Source organism: Podarcis cretensis (genome assembly GCF_951804945.1).
Source record: "Podarcis cretensis genome assembly, chromosome: 5".
Lineage (NCBI taxonomy): Eukaryota > Metazoa > Chordata > Lepidosauria > Squamata > Lacertidae > Podarcis > Podarcis cretensis.
The window spans coordinates 101,856,234-101,872,867 of NC_137174.1; the positions used below are offsets into that span (position 1 = coordinate 101,856,234).

Below are 16,634 nucleotides of genomic sequence, written 5' to 3' on the forward strand. Positions count from 1 at the left end.
AGCCATCGACAGGATTTACATTTCAAGAGGTGAGCTCAAACTACAGCCTTGGTGACAAAGCTTGCTACCCACCTAGAATGGGGACCACGAAAGACTATTTTATCTATTATTTGTACAATGCCCAATAGCTGATGTTCTCTGGGTGGGGAACAATACAACTGACTAGCCATGTTTTCCAAAAAGGGCGGGGGGAGCCACTTTCACAATAAAAATAAAAAATACTAACAGTGATTTAATAATTTAAAACAATTAGGAACATTACAAAGTCTTTGAAATCATATATCGAACAGATGGAAAGCTCTTCAATCTGAGCAGGCTGAAAGTAAAGAGTAAGGTTACCGTAACTTCCGCCATAGAGCTTCAGTATGCTGATGACAACGTAGTGTGCGCACGCTCAGAGGATGACCTCCAAACCATCCTAAATATCTTCGCAGAAGCTTATGAAAAGCTTGGCCTATCGCTCCACATCCCGAAAACCAAAGCGCTGCACCAACAAGCACAAAATAATCCATCTGCAGCGCCACAAATCCAATTCAATGGTGTAACGTTTGCGTGTGGATCCAGAATTGGCCTCCACAGTCACTTACAGATTCACTGGTAAAACCGTGTTTATGGAAGACAATCTTACTCGGCTACGAGCGATCGCCAAAGAAGAAAGAAAAAGGAGGACAGATTATAATTCAGGCAGAGAAAAGTTCTTCTCCCTCTCTCATAACACTACAAATCATGGACACCCAATGACACCGATTGTTGGACAATTCAGTACAGATGAAAGAAAAAACTTATTCAGGCAGCACATTGATAAACTGTGGAACTCCCTCCCACTGGAGGCAGTGATAGCCTCCAAACTAGATAGCTTTACAAGAAGAAGAAGAAGAAGAAGAAGAAGAAGAAGAAGAAGAAGAAGAAGAGGAGGAGGAGGAGGAGGAGGAGGAGGAGGAGGAGGAGGAGGAGGAGGAGGAGGAGGAGGAGGAGGAGGAGGAGGAGGGGAGGAGGAGGAGGAGGAGTTTGAACTTGATATCCCGCCTTTCACTCCCCTTAAGGAGTTTCAAAGCGGCTCACAATCTCCTTTCCCTTCCTCCCCACAACAAACACTCTGCGAGGTGAGTGAGGCTGAGAGACTTCAGAGAAGGTAACCCAGCAGCTGCATGTGGAGGAGCGGAGACGTGAAGCCGGTTCACCAGATTACGAGTCTACAGCTCTTAACCACTACACCACACAACAAAGTCATGGGGGAGGAAAAGGCCAGCAGTGGCTCCTAGGCACAATGGCTCGGCTCTGCCACCGCATTGGGGGGCAGCACTGCTTCTGAATACCACAGAAGGAGAGAGGGCTCTTGTCCTTGGGTCCTGTTTGCAGGTTTCCCAGAGGAGCACCTGACCGGCCACTGGGAGAACCATCAATCAATTTCCTTTATTCGACCGATAGTCAGAAATAAAACACAATACAGAATTATAAACTAAAACATCATAGGGGTACATAAATAAGGTAGGGCCACAGTACTAAACCTCTCACAGATAACCCGCATCAAGGCATTCAGTTAAACGTTTCCGACACTTGAGTGCCAGGAAAAGGAATTTAGCCACTGACAAAGTTGTTTTCCCAGAAGACTTATTTAGCAGATATGCTGTCTGCTTTCCTCTTTGTCGGGGACTAAGCTGGGGTAAGTATGGGGTTATAAGGTACTGTCTTAAATCGTTGTAGAAGGGACAGCTCAGTAAAATGTGCTCTGTGGATTCTACCTCACCCAACGTACAATGGCATAATCTCTGGTCATATGGGACTCCTCCATATCTTCCCTTCAGAACCGCCGAGTCAAGAACATTCAGCCTAGCCGCGGTAAATAGTCTGCGGTATTCCACGTAGTGGATATCCGCCAGGTAGCGAGCTGGAGCAGCTCGGTACATCTGCTCCCCCAGAAACAACCCAGGTTTCACACGGGCTATGTCCTCCTGTCTGGCAATATCCCTTAATCTTTGGGCGATCACCACCTTTGTGTGGCTATACGTCATGGACTCTATATAAAGGGAGGACAACCAGCACTTCTGCACTTCCTCCACTATCTCCCCTTCCCATGGAGATTTAAAGTTATCCCTCAGAATCAAGGGGGCCAAACCCACCGGTCTGAAACAGAGCTTGAGCCATAGCCATAACTTCGCTTTCAGGGCCACATACCTAAAGGCTTGACAACCGGTTTCCAATCTCATGATCGCACCTGCCACGGAGGGGGGGATCCTGAGTATGGCCCGGAGGAATTGGGTTTGGATAGATTCCAATTTTTCAAAGTCCCTACGTGAGCCTAAGGCAATGCCCACCAGTAGGAGAGGGAGGACTTTCATTTTAAAGAGTCGCAAGGCAACTTTGACAGTTTGTGCCTGTTTCTTAGAGTACAGGGTTCTAATCACCAAGGCTGCTTTCGATGCGTTCGAGGCTATGTATTCTCTGTGCGCCAAGAAGGACCTAGTTCATCTAACAACCTGACCCAGGTATTTGAAGCAACTGACCTGCTCTAAAGGAATACCATTAATTGACCATAAATTAGGTTTCGGTCAAGCGGCAAAGACCATTATTTTGGTCTTGGCATAATTTAGTTGGAGCTCATGTTGGACCACTGGGAGAACAGGGTGCTGGACTTGTTGGGCCCTGAGCCTACATCCAGCAGGTTCTTCTCTATCTTACATTCTTGTGTGGGTGCCAGGTGAGCATAGAAAAGAATCTCTGAAGGTGACTTTAGACATGTGTACCAGTGCCCTCGTGTCCATCTCTGACTCGTTCCAAGGTGATTTGTGCAGGAGACATATGCTAGTGGTGGCTCTCATTGCGCAAGGTTTCTTTTGTCCAGCCCTGTTTGTGACTCCCCAACACTGCCATGCTGGAAACATCGACACCTTCCTGCACTGATCTGCTTTATGAGCCTCATGGAAGTATTCCAAGCCCCTATGACCAGCAGTGGAGGAAGCCACTCGGGTGCCTGGAGTGGGGTACCCAGGGACAGGGCGAGCCGCCCATAGGGGTGGGGCGAGGGCGGGGCGAGTTGTCCACAGGGGTGGGGCAAACCGCGGGGCCTCCAGAGTCTGCCTGCCTCCTCCCACTCTGTTGGATGTGAAACACAAGTGCAGTCAAGTACAACATTCCTAGAGCGAACATGTTACACATGGGGAGGAATGTTTGTCCAGCCAGCAGGTCAACTTCCTGTTTCCTTCTGGGCTGGGACAGACTTCCTCTGCATGTGATTAGAGGTGGGCATGGCCTCACCTGCGCAGGTAACAACAAAAGCACAGGGCAGGGCAGCCATCTCTCTCTCTTTGACTACATGCATCGAAGAAGCAACATCTACTTAGCCAAAGATGCTCTCCAAGAGAGGACAAGGGGACAGTCTCCTTATGAGATAGTTTCCAGGTATATGTTACTTTTCTAAGTCTGCCTTCTGGGATCCTATTGTGAACAGAATGATGTGTGAGTAAACCTTTTTATACTTTTATAGAAGACTGTGTCGTGTCTTATCTTTTATGAGGGAATTAGGTGAAAATACCAGAACAGTTATTATAAAGGCTTTAGCAAGCCTGAGCAAACGCATCTGCTAATTTTACAAAAAAGGGGAATGTTACTCTGCTAAATTGTGAACTTGTTTACACAAGTTGGAAAGGCTATAATTCAACAATATATCCTCTCCTGCACCCCTGAACATTCCCACACACTCAGCTGCCCTATAGCTGGGGAGGAGACAGCGGGCAGACTGTTTGGGCAGGAGAGATGTGTGGCTCGGGTGCGCTGCAGGCCCCACAGTGAGTGCCGCCGGGCATTTTGCCCCCCTCCTCAGTGGTGATACCTGGGGCAGACCACACCTACCGCAGCCCCCTTCCTCCACCCCTGCCTATGACAATGGGAAATGGGGGAAGATAAAATCCATGGGATGCATTCAGAGAAGGCTAGACCCATCCCAGGAATTTGACTACCCAGCCTTGCTCAGAACACACCTGAAGACTCCATCCAGTTCTGAGCTCCACTGAAGAAGGCTCTTGACAAGCTGGAAGGTGTGCAGAGGAGGGCAACCAAGATGAGCAAGGGTCTGGAAACCAAACCTGATGAGGAACGCTTGAAGGAACTGGGTATGTTTAGCCTGGAGAAAAGAGGACTGAGAGGTGAGAGCCATCTGCAAATATCCAAAGGGCTGAGCCATGGAAGACGGAGCAAGCTTGTTTCCTGCGGCTCCAGAGGGTAGGATCTGAACCAATGGATTAAAACAACAAGAAGGTAGATTCTGACTAAACATGATGAAGAACTTCCTGACTGTGAGAGCTGTTTGGTGGTGTAACAGACTCCCTCGGGGGTCCTTTCCAACACTACAATTCTATGATTCTATACTCTGCCACAAGCAAAGGATGAACTGAAGCAAAAACTGCCGATATCTCAACGGATTGTGGCTTTTCCATCCTTTCCCTGTTGTTGTATCTCTTTTTTCCACAGCTGTGCAGTTTGCACAGATCAGTCGCTATTTCTAAGGCCACGTCTTGCCTTGCCTTTCCTGCTGCCTCTTTTTGAAAACCCCATTCGTGATATAGTGGTTGATGGCGCACCAAATCCACCGTGAAGTGCGGCAGAAGGGCCTTTGAATGAAAAATTGATATTTCCCCGTTCCTCTCTCTCCCTACACGGACCTGAGAGTGTGCATACTGAACGCTCTTCGCTCAGACATCGCCGTAAGGGCATCTCTGAATTCTCTGGATCTTTTGGGAGAAGGGGGGGGGGCACATGCTGATTTGCAGATGTTGCAGCCACTCAGGGAGAGGAAAGAAGGGGAAAGAAAGGGATTCAGCAAGAGGCTAGGGATGGACTTTCCAACACTCGGTTTGCAGGAGCAGGAAGAAGAGATTCACCCCTGTGCCTTTGGAGCCAGGAAGGCTTCTCTCCCCACCAACACCACTGGATCAGGCCAATCCAATCCAGTATCCTGCTCTCACAGGGGGCGACCAGATGCCCCAATGGGAAACCAGCAAGCAACTGTAGAAGCAGAGCAGAGCTGTTCTGGATAGCGGCCACCAATAGCGCTCACCTCCTCCGTGAATTTGTCCAATCCTCTTTTAAAGCCATCCACTGCCTCCAGTGGCAGTGAGTTCCACAGGCTATATGCTGTTTGAATAAGGACTTTTCTATATCTGTCCTTAACCTTCCAGCATTCTCCTTCCATGAGTTCTAGCGTTATGAGATGGGGGCTGCCTCGTATGTGCCTTTTCTCTAAACTAGATCTTCCCAAGCGCTGCAGCTTTTCTTAATAGGGGAGGGTGCTCCACCACCTTATCCCTCTGGTTGCCCTTTTCCTAACTCTGCAATATCCTCTCTTGAGTTGATTGTGATTAGGCACTGCTGGCTTATCATACAATTGTAGAGTCGGAAGGGACCTCCGAGGGTCATCTAATCCAACCCCCTGCGATCCAGGACTCTCAGCTAAACCATCCTTGACAGATGGCCACCCAACCACTGCTTAAAAACCTCCAAGGAAGGAGAGACCTCCCGGGGGAGTCCATTTCACTGTGGAGCAGCTCTTACTGCCAGGAAGTTCTTCCTAGTGTTGAGTCGGAATCTCCTTTCCTGTAACGAGAAGCCATGGATTCAAGTCGTACCCTTCAGGGCAGGAGAAAACAAGCTTGCTCCATCTTCCATGGGGGGGGGCGGCTCTTGGGGTATTTGAAGATGGCTCTCCTATCTCCTCTCAGTCTCCTCTTTTCCAGGCTAAACATACCCAGCTCCTTCAACCGCTCTGCCACTGAGCTATAGGAGGCCCTTCTCCCCGAGCCCAGATGCTATCCTCTCATTCAGCAGCCAGCTGGGTTCCCACTGCCTGGAAGTTTTAGAATCATAGAATCATAGAATCATAGAATCATAGAGTTGGAAGAGACCACAAGGGCCATCGAGTCCAACCCCCTGCCAAGCAGGAAACACCATCAGAGCACTCCTGACATATGGTTGTCAAGCCTCTGCTTAAAGACCTCCAAAGAAGGAGACTCCACCACACTCCTTGGCAGCAAATTCCACTGTCAAACAGCTCTTACTGTCAGGAAGTTCTTCCTAATGTTTAGGTGGAATCTTCTTTCTTGTAGTTTGGAACCATTGCTCTGTGTCCGCTTCTCTGGAGCAGCAGAAAACAACCTTTCTCCCTCCTCTATGTGACATCCTTTTATATATTGGAACATGGCTATCATATCACCCCTTAACCTCCTCTTCTCCAGGCTAAACATGCCCAGCTCCCTTAGCCATTCCTCATAAGGCATCGTTTCCAGGCCTTTGACCATTTTGGTTGCCCTCCTCTGGACACGTTCCAGTTTGTCAGTGTCCTTCTTGAACTGTGGTGCCCAGAACTGGACACAGTACTCCAAAGATTAGCTGCAATTCCTACATGCATGGGGTTAGACTAGATGACTCTTGGTGTCCCTTCCAACCCTTCACCTCTATGATTCTGTGAGCTATCTGCACTCTTCTGCCCCTTTGAAGAGGTGCTTTCCCTCTCTCACACGCAGTCCTCAAGTTCAGGATAAACGTTATTTGCATTAATAATGTATCACGAACAATCGAGAACCGGAAAGGACCCTTCCCTGCTCTAGAGAAGTACAGGCAGGCCATCTACGCCAATCCTATTGTGTCCATAAAACACGGAGTGCTGTGGGCTGCCCTCCATAAATCCTTAGGGCAGAAACATCCTGCAGATTAACTCCATCCATCAGATATGCAGCAGAGGAGAACACAAATAAAAACAACTCCAGGAGAAGGAATGAAATATTCCCGTTCTCCAAAGTGATGCAGAAAGGAAAGAGTCAAGGGTAGGAAAGCTGTCGTGCCAGTTCCCTGCATATAGGCCTGGAGCGCGAACCCAGCAGCCCCCAAACCTCTTGATTCAGCACCCCCCTTCTGCGCCTTTGCCCTTCCTTTGTCTCCCAACTGTGCTGAGCAAACAGCCGCCTTTCCCTCTCGCCAGAAAACCATCCTGCTACATCAGCCCCCAGCAGCCTCATCCATCGCTCATCTCCGTCAGCAAGTTTACTCAGTTCCAGCCAAGATAAAGGAGAAGGACCTCAGTGAGATAGCAGGAGGGTGGGAGGGAAAGAGGGGGGAGAACTGGAGGAGAAGGAGTGGGGGGGTTGAGAAGTGTGGGTCAGAGAGGAGGGAGCCCTACGGACAGACAGCATTTCCTGGAAAGGGGGCTTCCTTAAAGGCTTGGCGCTGCTTGTGCACATAAGACCATAAGGAGAGACTGCTGGATCAGGCCAGTGGTTCATCTAGTCCAACTGTCCTCGCAGTAGGAAACCCACAAGCAGGACCTGAGTGCGAGAGCTACTCTCCCTTCCTGTGGTTTCCAGCATGCGGGATTCAGAAGCATTGTGGCCATTCACAGCCCTCTTCACCTCCATGAATTTGTCCAATCCTCTTTTAAAGCCCTCCAAGTTGGTGGGGGGGCCCCCACCGTCTCCTGTGGCGAGGAGTTCCACAGTTTCATTTTGCACTGCATGAAGAAATACTTCCTTTTCTCTTACAAATAGGTAGCCGTGTGGGTCTGCCATAGTCAAAACAAAAAATTCCTTCCAGTAGCACCTTAAAGACCAACTAAGTTAGTTCTAGGTATGAGCTTTCGTGTGCATGCCTAGAACTAACTTAGTTGGTCTTTAAGGTGCTACTGGAAGGAATTTTTTGTTTTCCTTTTCTCTGTCCTGGATCCTTTAACCTTCAGCTTCATTGTGTGTCCACGAGTGCAAGCATTAGGAGAGAAGGAGAAAAACTATTCTCTATCCTCTTTCTCCATGCCAGGCATAATTGTATAAACTTCTGTCATCAATAGATCCCTGCCCCCTTCCCCTTGCTTGTTCCATGGCTCTTGGGGAAATGGCATTTCCTGGCATTTATTGCTAGGGAAAAGAGGGAGAGCAGAACCCATGAAGAATTATTAATATGCCACAGTGCTCTGGGCACTGACTGAGCCCACCCTTCTTGGCCCCCTTCTCAGAGTCCGTGTCTAGGCTACCTTTCCCCAGCCTGGAGAATGAACCCCCCCCCCAAGCACATCTTGCCCCATGCCCTTCCTCCAGGAAGCCTCAAGGTGGGACACAGCCCCCTTCTCCACATACTCATTTTATCCTCCCAAGAAGCCTGCAAGGCAGGAGAGAGGGAGGCTGGCCCAATTCAACCTGCCGGCTTCCGGAGTCTGGATTTGACCCCTGGTTTCCCAAGTCCTACTCCAGCCCGCGAATAACACTGACCCTCCAAGTCTGCAGTGTTGTGCGTTTCACGGCTTTCAAAGTAGACTGTAGCAGCTTATATTTTCAATATCACGCAAACACAGGTTGCTGGGTTTATACATTTTTGTCCCAGGACAAAAAGTCCTGCAGTGAAGTCTTTGCATATGGACATGCTGGGGACCTAAAGAAGGAAAGGGGGGCTGGGGGGTTTCCTACAGATGAGAAGTATGCAGGGGACAACATGCGCTCCCTGCCTTTTAGAATAAATGCTTTGTTCCTCTCTCCCCAAAAAATTAACAGTGACCCCTAGTAAGAACTGTCCATGGTCAGAGGATAGTCTTTTCCCCCCTAGGTGTGTTCTTTTTCTGCCCCATGGAAATGCTGCCCCTATCCCTACATCCTACACACCATATTATCCTCAAGGTCCTAGTCCTCTCTTTTTGGAACTCCCCAACACACATCCGACTCCTCCATCCATTTATTCAGCTGCTATATGCCTGTGTGCTTCCCTTTCCACAACTAATAGCAGCTACAGGGGTGGGGTAGAATTAGGGCCACAACACAGGAAAAAATGATTGTATCCCCCCTTCCCCAACCCTAATCCCTTTCTCAGAGACATGCACACAAAAGTGCATTTCGAATAATAAAATTATGAATCTCCTGCAAAATTATGAATCTTGATGTTCCTGCACTGCATGGGGTTGGACTAGATGACCCCTGGGGTTCCTTCTAGCTCTACCATTCTATGATTCTATGATCACGCCCACTTAGGCCCTAAAAAAACTGCCAGGGCAGAGTCGGTATGTGTTCAGTGCAGCACACAGCACCCCGATCAGAGATGAAGGTGGAGTCACCATTTTTTCTGTCCACATCAGGCCAGTTTTTTAACAATTCTCCTGCCCGGAAGGTGCAAAGCACAGGTGGGAAAAGAAGTAAGAAATGCTGGTGGAGAAAAGGAGGACATAAAAGCAGCCTGCTGGGTCAGGCCAGTGGCCCATCTAGTCCAGCATCCTGTGCTCACAGAAGTCAAAGAGATGCTTCCGTGGGAAACTCACAAGCAGGATTCGAACACAAGAGCACTTCTCCCTTCCTGTGGTTTCCAGCGACTGGGATTCAGAATCATCGCTGACTCCAGCTGTGGAGGCAGAGCGGAGCCACCGATCGCTCTCTCCATTTCCATGCATTTGTCCCATCCTCTTTTAAGCCATCCAGATTGGTGGCCATTCCTGCCCCCCCCCCCCCAGGAGCACATTCCATCGTTCGAACTCTGCACTGCATGAAGAAGGACTTTCTTCTCTCTGTCTTGAATCCTCCAACATTCAGCGTCATCAGATGTGCACGAGTTCTAGAGTTAGGAGGGAGAAAATCTTTCCCCCACCCTCTTTCTCTGTGCATAATCTTACAAACTTCCCTCGCCTTTCCTCTAAGCTAAAAAGCCCTAAAGGCTGCAACTGTTCCTCACAGGGCAGCCGCTCCAGCCCCTCATTCATTTTGGTGGCCCTATTCTGAACCTTTCCCAACTGTGCAATATCTTTTTTGAGGCCAGGCCAACCAGAGGCCTCTGGGAAAGCCACAAGAAGGATTCGAGCACAAGATCACACTCTCCCTCTGTCCTTTCCAGCGAGTGGGACGGTTGCTCACTGCTTTGCAGGGATGTGAGGGATCATTGCACAGGGTCGCACCTGGGGGACTTGGCTATGCCTCAGATACACGGACTGTGGATTAGTGTGATCTCCTGCCATGCAGGGCTCCTAAAGCAGCAACAGCAATGAGCCCTCTGAAGTCCTCTCGCCCTTCTTCGGAGCGCATGATCCATGACTGCAAGATCAGCCACTGGGATCGGGCTGGAAATTTGTCTTTCTGGCTCCATGCAGCCCTCCTTCCTTCCTTGGGCCAGTCCTTTTTTTATTGCAGCCAAAGGCCGTGGCCAAAGGCCAAGGCATCCCTAATCTCCAGTGTTAACTACTGTTAGCCTTGGCAAAGCTGATGAGTGGGCTGGAGCTGCATTCTGCTCCATCCCAGCAAAAAAAGCTGCTGTTAAGAGTGACGAGTGAGCAGAAAAGACAGAGCGATGCCAAGTCTTCAGAGATTTTGCTGGAGTCCACCGAGGGAGAGAGAGAGAGAGAGAGTAAGGCGGAAAGTGCAGCACAGCCGACACATGCTTTTGACATGGTCTTTTGTGTATTGCGACTTTGCTGTTGTTTTTATTGATTATAGTCTAGTACTCAGTTCTGGAAGTATATCATACTAACCAGAGGCCATGACAATTGCAAACCTGCAAACATAGTATTAATATAATACTATAGAACATGCATCCAGAATATAAAGAAGGCATTATGTGATTAATCGGTAATTATTTATTGTAATAGTTGAGATTGAGTTTCTGCTTAATTATTATTTGCTGATGCTCTGAGAGTTAATTTCATTGCATAATATTATATTCTAAATAGATCATTGAACACTACTGCATTTTATATAAGTTGTTTATTTTAAAGTCATTTTTTTAAAATTCTGACTTATTTCCATTGCAATGGATTGTTATCGGATGTGTGGTCTTTGTTGTACATTTGGTTGTTTCTGTGGCTTGTAAAGTGCCTTGAAAGGTGGTAAACAAATTAAAAGTGAACTGGAGAAATATTCCATCTTGACCCAAGAGTGGAGGCTGCAAACATCCCATCTCTCCTCCCTGCCTTCCTACGCCTTACTCCTTGCATTAAGTGACTAGTCCACATGGCCATGATTGCTGCCAAGATATACTGGTTTTGGCTCAGTTTGATGGTCATGTTTTCTCCCAAAGTATTCTGGGAACAAGGGACGTGGGTGGCGCTGTGGGTTAAACCACAGAGCCTAGGACTTGCCGATCAGAAGATCGGTGGTTCGAATCCCTGTGACGAGGTGAGCTCCCGTTGCTCGGTCCCTGCTCCTGCCAACCTAGCAGTTTGAAAGCACGTCAAAGTGCAAGTAGATAAATAGGTACCACTCTGGCAGGAAGGTAAACGGCGTTTCCTTGTGCTGCTCTGGTTCACCAGAAGCAGCTTAGTCATGCTGGCCACATGACCCGGAAGCTGTATGCTGGCTCCCTCGGCCAGTAAAGTGAGATGAGCACCGCAACCCCAGAGTTGGACACGACTGGACCTAATGGTCAGGGGTCCCTTTACCTTTTATTCTGGGAACTGTAGTTTGGGGAGGGTTCTGAGTCTCCTTGTGTTAGGGATCTTTGCTGTGCCACCCCAACCTCTATAGACCTCTGGGGAGAAGGGAAAAGCTATAAACCCACTTGCAGCATAACTTTAAAACCAGCTTCAGAAAACCGAAGGGGCAGCAAGGGTGTCACGTCACAAATCTCCTATGTCAACCCACTCCAGGGCCACTTTCTAGATTTCCCAGGGAAAGATACCTTTCTAAAAAGCAAAGTGTACATTAGCCTGGGGACCAGGCTCTTTGCCCTGAGAGCTTTATCCTTAAAGTCCCTGGTGTGTTAGAGAGGCACATCCAGACTCATCTGTACTCCTGGGACTCTCCCATTCTTGCATGAACAGAGAGGGGAAACATGTATTGAAATGCTGCTATTATTGACAAGGCATGTAAAAAGTGAATAGAAAGCGCAAAATGGAAGGCTTCCCTTCCGATGGAAAACGAAGCAATGAGGAGGGCCCAACCCAGTTCTGATCTCCGAGCTTTCCATGCAAGGCCCCCTCTCACCCACCTGTGGCCTGAAATGGCACAGTCCACGCGAGAAAGGCAAACTGCAACACCGGCATCCCCTGCCCTGGCGCGAAGGGCCGCACAGGTGGCCCGCGCAGGATCGACAGGGCCAAAGGTGAGGCCGGCGCAGGCCTGAGAGGCGACCACCCACATGGGAATGTGTTACCGAGGAAGGAACGCTGTGGAAACTGCAAGCACTGAAGTTTTGAAATTAATAAATAAATGTACGGGGGAGGTTCTCCTTAACGAAGCACCGTTCTTGCACCCTGAAGAATGAATGGTGGTACAGGGGTGATAGGCTGTAACCGAGGAGGCGGAATTCAGTCCTCACAAACACCGCTTTGCAGGTTATTAGATGAAACCCCCTTTTAAGTGCATGGTCAATCACAGATTGGTCTCTGTGCGTGAAATCTGAGAGAGCGAGAATGGAAATTCACCAAAATTCGGGCTAGTCTGGGACAGAGGTGAGCTAGATCGCAGGAGTGCCGTGCCCTTCTGGGGATCTCACCAGCTTTTCATGTTATTATTCCAAGTTGCTGGCCCTTGAGGGTCATTGGAATATGTTATGCGGGAGGGGGTTTCAGTGTGGTTGTCAATCCTGAAACAGCAGACCATCGCTTGTAGGGAAACCTGCCTGCTGAAAATAATTGCTCTAGATCCTTCAACCTCCAGCCTTTGCTCCAACCCTCGCCTAACCCTTCAATTCCCCCTCCGATGTCAAGAGTGCTTTGCCAGTTCGCTACGGGGAGAGACGAATCGAGCCCCCTCAGCAGAGGAACGTGCCCTTCTTGGGCCCAGCACTGGGACCCGCCTTCCCTTTTGGAACCGCCAAGAAGGAACCAGCACTTGCTGCCACACCGAATTCTCCTTTCCTTCCCTCTCCCCTTTCTTTCCCCAACGTCTCCGTCCTCCTCGAAGGCCTTATTGAGCCTGCTTCGCACTGAAGATTCCGGCAAGGCGACCCCGCCGCCACCCCCGGGCGGAAAACATCTCGGAGTACCCGAAGCCCAGGATTCCCCCCCCCCCCAGCCTTCTCCGCCAAGCCAAGGGCTCCAAGAACTTCGACAGCAATAAAGCGCATCCTTGCAAGTCGTGAGCACCGAATTAGGATGGCCAGGCAGAAACCGCGGCCAGATGGCTCCCTCCCTCTCCCTCTCGCCGCTCAAGATCCAAGAAGGCGAGGGCTATCGCGCCACGCTATCGCAGAATCTCTGGTAATAGCGCTGCTTTGGCTGCCAAGGCGAGGGAAGAGGCTGCTCGCCTCCCTTCCCGAGGCTCCTCTTGCTCGCCCGCCCGCCTGCCCGCCAGCAACACGGAGAGGCATCCATCTGCTTCTGGATGCATGACTATGCATATAATGGGTTATTATGTCCCCACCCCACGATTTTTATGGCATCCAACGTGCAGACCAGCAACACACCTACATCACAACAGGGGAGGGGGGAGGGGGAGCAGTCTGCTTTGAAAACAAGCCTTCATCGAGGTGTTGGAGTCAATGAGATTCCCTGGTGCTGCTGTTCATATATAACGGAATCACTCATTTTGCGGGGCCTGTTCTGAACCTCAGGTACACCCCCCTTGCCGCTCGAGAGGGTAGGATCCCTCCGTGGGATTGAAGTCGCCTATAATCAGATATCCCCAAACTGCCTTTGATTGACAGGGCAGTTATTAAAACGGAGCCCGGGGTTTCAAAGGCAGCCTCCGTCTTAAAGGAAGACCTGGGTACACCAGCTCCTCATTCTTGCTGTATCAGAGCTTCCCAGCCACCTTGTGTAATAAAAGGGGGGGGGGAGCATGAGACTGGGGGGGGGGGTGTTAAATAAGAGCAGCGTCTCCCTGCACGCTTTTTTTCCATTGGCCGGCGGGATGGGCCACCAGCAACGTCAATCAGTAATTAATATTTAGAGATTTGGAGAGTTCACGTACTTATGCAAAACGAGCAAAGCAAATCGAATCGGATGCAATTTGTATACGCCTGTTTGGATGCAGGAGACACGACCCCCCCCCCACGATGCGCCCCCAAACCTGGGTGGGTCGGGGTGTGTGTGTGTGTGAAATATTTTATGAGCAAGGATGCAATGCAATGCACTGACGGAGGCGCGGAGGGCGGGGGGAGCGCTAGATCAAGGGACTCTCCTTAAGCAGCCAAAACAACATTGCACGGCTTCCCCTTTTCTGGAAGGTGGGGTGGGGGTTCAGCATTGCCCTCCCCCCCCAAATGGCGCCACTGGGTCCTGCATGCAGCAGATGCCTCGTCGCGTGGGGGTAAGGACGGGGCTTGTACGGCGAGTCTCTTCCCAGCAAAACGAGACGCCCCGCAACCCTCCTAAGAAACACGCCCTACAATTTACAATTGCATTCAAAAAATTAATTAAATCGCTTCCCGGCTCAGAGCCAGGGAGTCGCCCCGGAAATCCACCTCCGGGAGCCAGCTTCGGCGCTCGGGGCGAAGGCCTTTCCCCGTTCTCGCCCCCTGGGCGGCGTGCGGCGCAAGCCCAGAGCCCGGCGGCGGAGCCTCCTTAGCCCGCCGCCGCCGCCGCCGCTGCTGCAATGGGCTCTGCCCAGCCTCGACCTCCGCTCGCACTGCGGTGCTCGGGCGAGGAGAAACCGTGGGCGCCCGCCCGCCCTTACCTTCCATGGCCGAGCTGTCCGGGCGCCGCGAAGTTGCCGGGAACTTTGGGGAGGGCTGGTGGGCTCGGGTGCTGGTCCTCCTCCTCCTCCTCCGGCTTCCGCAGCTCCTCCAGCCCGGATCCCCGGCGGCGCGTCGGGGCTTCCTCTCCGCTTCTTCCTGCTCGGCTCCGGCTCCTCCTCCGGCTCCTCCTCGGCGAAGGCTTTCCCGGCACCCGGAGGCTGCAAGCAAGCACCGCAAGGGTGAGCGCCCGCAGGGAGGGAGCTGCGCGCCGCTGCGCAACCCGCAGGGACCCCGGGATGGATGGATGGATGGATGGAGGGATGCAGGGATGGATGCAGGGATGCAGGGATGCAGGGATGGAGGTTGGCGCAGGAAGCGAGCGTTACCTGGCGGCGGAGGCGGCGGGCGGCGGGCGGAGCGCAGAGGAGCTGTCCGCCGGCGCTGGTGCTGCAGGTACAACTGCCGGCTTTGCCCACTCGGCTGCCTCTGTTGTACGCACGGCACAGGCGCCGGGGAGCCGGCAGGGCGCATGCGCCCCCCCCCCCCCGCCGCCTCCCTTCCCCTCCTCTTCGCTCCGGCCGCGCGCTCGCTCCCGGAGCCGCCAAAAGCGCTTGGCGCGGCGCTTTGGTCCCAGGGAGGCCTCGGCCGGGGAGAAAGCGCGCACTGGAGAGCGGAATCCAGCGGGACGGGGAGTGGCCGGGGACTCCGGAGTTCTCCGCGCCCCGGGATGAGTTTCTGTTCGGAGAAAGAGGAGGAGGAGGAGGGCTTCGGTTGGAGACCACCACCCCCTCCTCCTCCTGCTGCTGCTGCTGCGAGGCTTTTGGCCTCGTGCGCCGGGAGCGTTTATACGACACTTTTCCTGGCCCGCGGGTCCCGGGATGGCGATGCTCTTGACTTCAGCCCCTGGGGGCGAAGCTCGGCGCTGCCTCAGCATCGCGGCGGAAGAGAAGGGAGAGCGCTGAGCGGGCAGGCGAGCGCCGCCGCACCTCGCCGCCTCGTGCAAGGCTCGCCTTGCTCTGCGAAATGGGCCAAAGAAGGAGGACCTTCTCCGATAACCAGGCCCGGAGGAAGGAGGCAAGGGCCTTTCTTTGCATTTTTACAGCTGCCGCTCTCAGGAAGCCAGACATGGACTTCCACAGCTCGATCGAACCTAGCCAAGCTTCCAACCGAACCCATTTGCAAGCTCCGCCTCGTCCCAGCATACTGGGACCTCACTGCTAAACTGGAGAAGACAAAACTCCAAAAGAGATGTAAGGAGGCTGGAACCAGACTTAAGAGGGTGGGCAAGGGAGGGGCTCCACCATTCTAACCCAAATTAGCAGTCTAGGCTTGGGGGGGGGGAATTGGTACTAGTTTTTTTATTATTATCATTTAAAGAATTTATATGCCACTTAACTGCAGTTGGTGCACAAGAAATAAAATGCAGAAAGAGGTAAAAATAATAATGATCAGTTGAAACAAGGAAACCAGAGTTCTGTTAAGATGCCTGATAGAAGACTAAAGGTCTCCCGTGGGCGCCAGAAGTTCAACAGGGAGCAGGCCGGTCTGATTTCCACTGGAAGAAGGGTCAGTCCGCCACTGGTGTAACACAACCTGATTGTGGCTCCCAATGAACATTGCCTCTGGATGCTCACATGCCCATGGCCTCCCACTGTCCATTTTGTTGTGCATTCACAGCAATTTCTGTTCATGGTGATATGGGGACAGCCAAGGATGCGGGCAGGGCTACGCCACCCCCTGGTGCTTGGCAGGAAAATGGCATAGTCATGCCCACTCATGCTTTGTTGAGGCTGTTTGGGTAGTGGGCTCTGGGAGGCAGCTGCCATAAGAGCATAAGGATAGCCCGCTGGACCAGGCCAGTGGCCCTTCCTGTTCTCACAGTGGCCAAGCAGTTAATGATATATAATAATAATAATTTATTATTTATACCCCGCCCATCTGATCTGGCTGAGTTTCCCCAGCCATTCTGGGTGGCTCCCAATTGAGTGTAAAAAACCCTCTGTCTGGTTCCCTGTAACCTCACTTCTTGCAATGAGGGAACCGCCAGAAGGCCCTCGGAGCTGGATCTCAGT

At 51.4% G+C, this 16,634-nt stretch overlaps 1 protein-coding gene and 1 long non-coding RNA gene across 2 annotated transcripts in view; one reads left to right on the top strand and one right to left on the bottom strand.

Annotated features, from left to right (window-relative positions):
- The window catches only part of FGF12 (fibroblast growth factor 12), a 233,646-nt gene extending 218,589 nt beyond the window's left edge, over window positions 1–15,057 (bottom strand). The window contains exons 1-2 of the mRNA XM_079978264.1: window positions 14,949–15,057; window positions 14,562–14,780 (exon numbers count right to left, since the gene is read on the bottom strand). Of these exons, the coding sequence (XP_079834390.1) occupies window positions 14,562–14,568 (7 nt within the window). The 5' untranslated portion in view covers window positions 14,569–14,780; window positions 14,949–15,057. The remainder of the gene's footprint in view (window positions 1–14,561; window positions 14,781–14,948) is intronic.
- LOC307217218 overlaps window positions 1–16,634 on the top strand; it is a 671,692-nt gene that overhangs the window by 596,868 nt on the left and 58,190 nt on the right. The gene's annotated exons all lie outside the window — the stretch shown is intronic.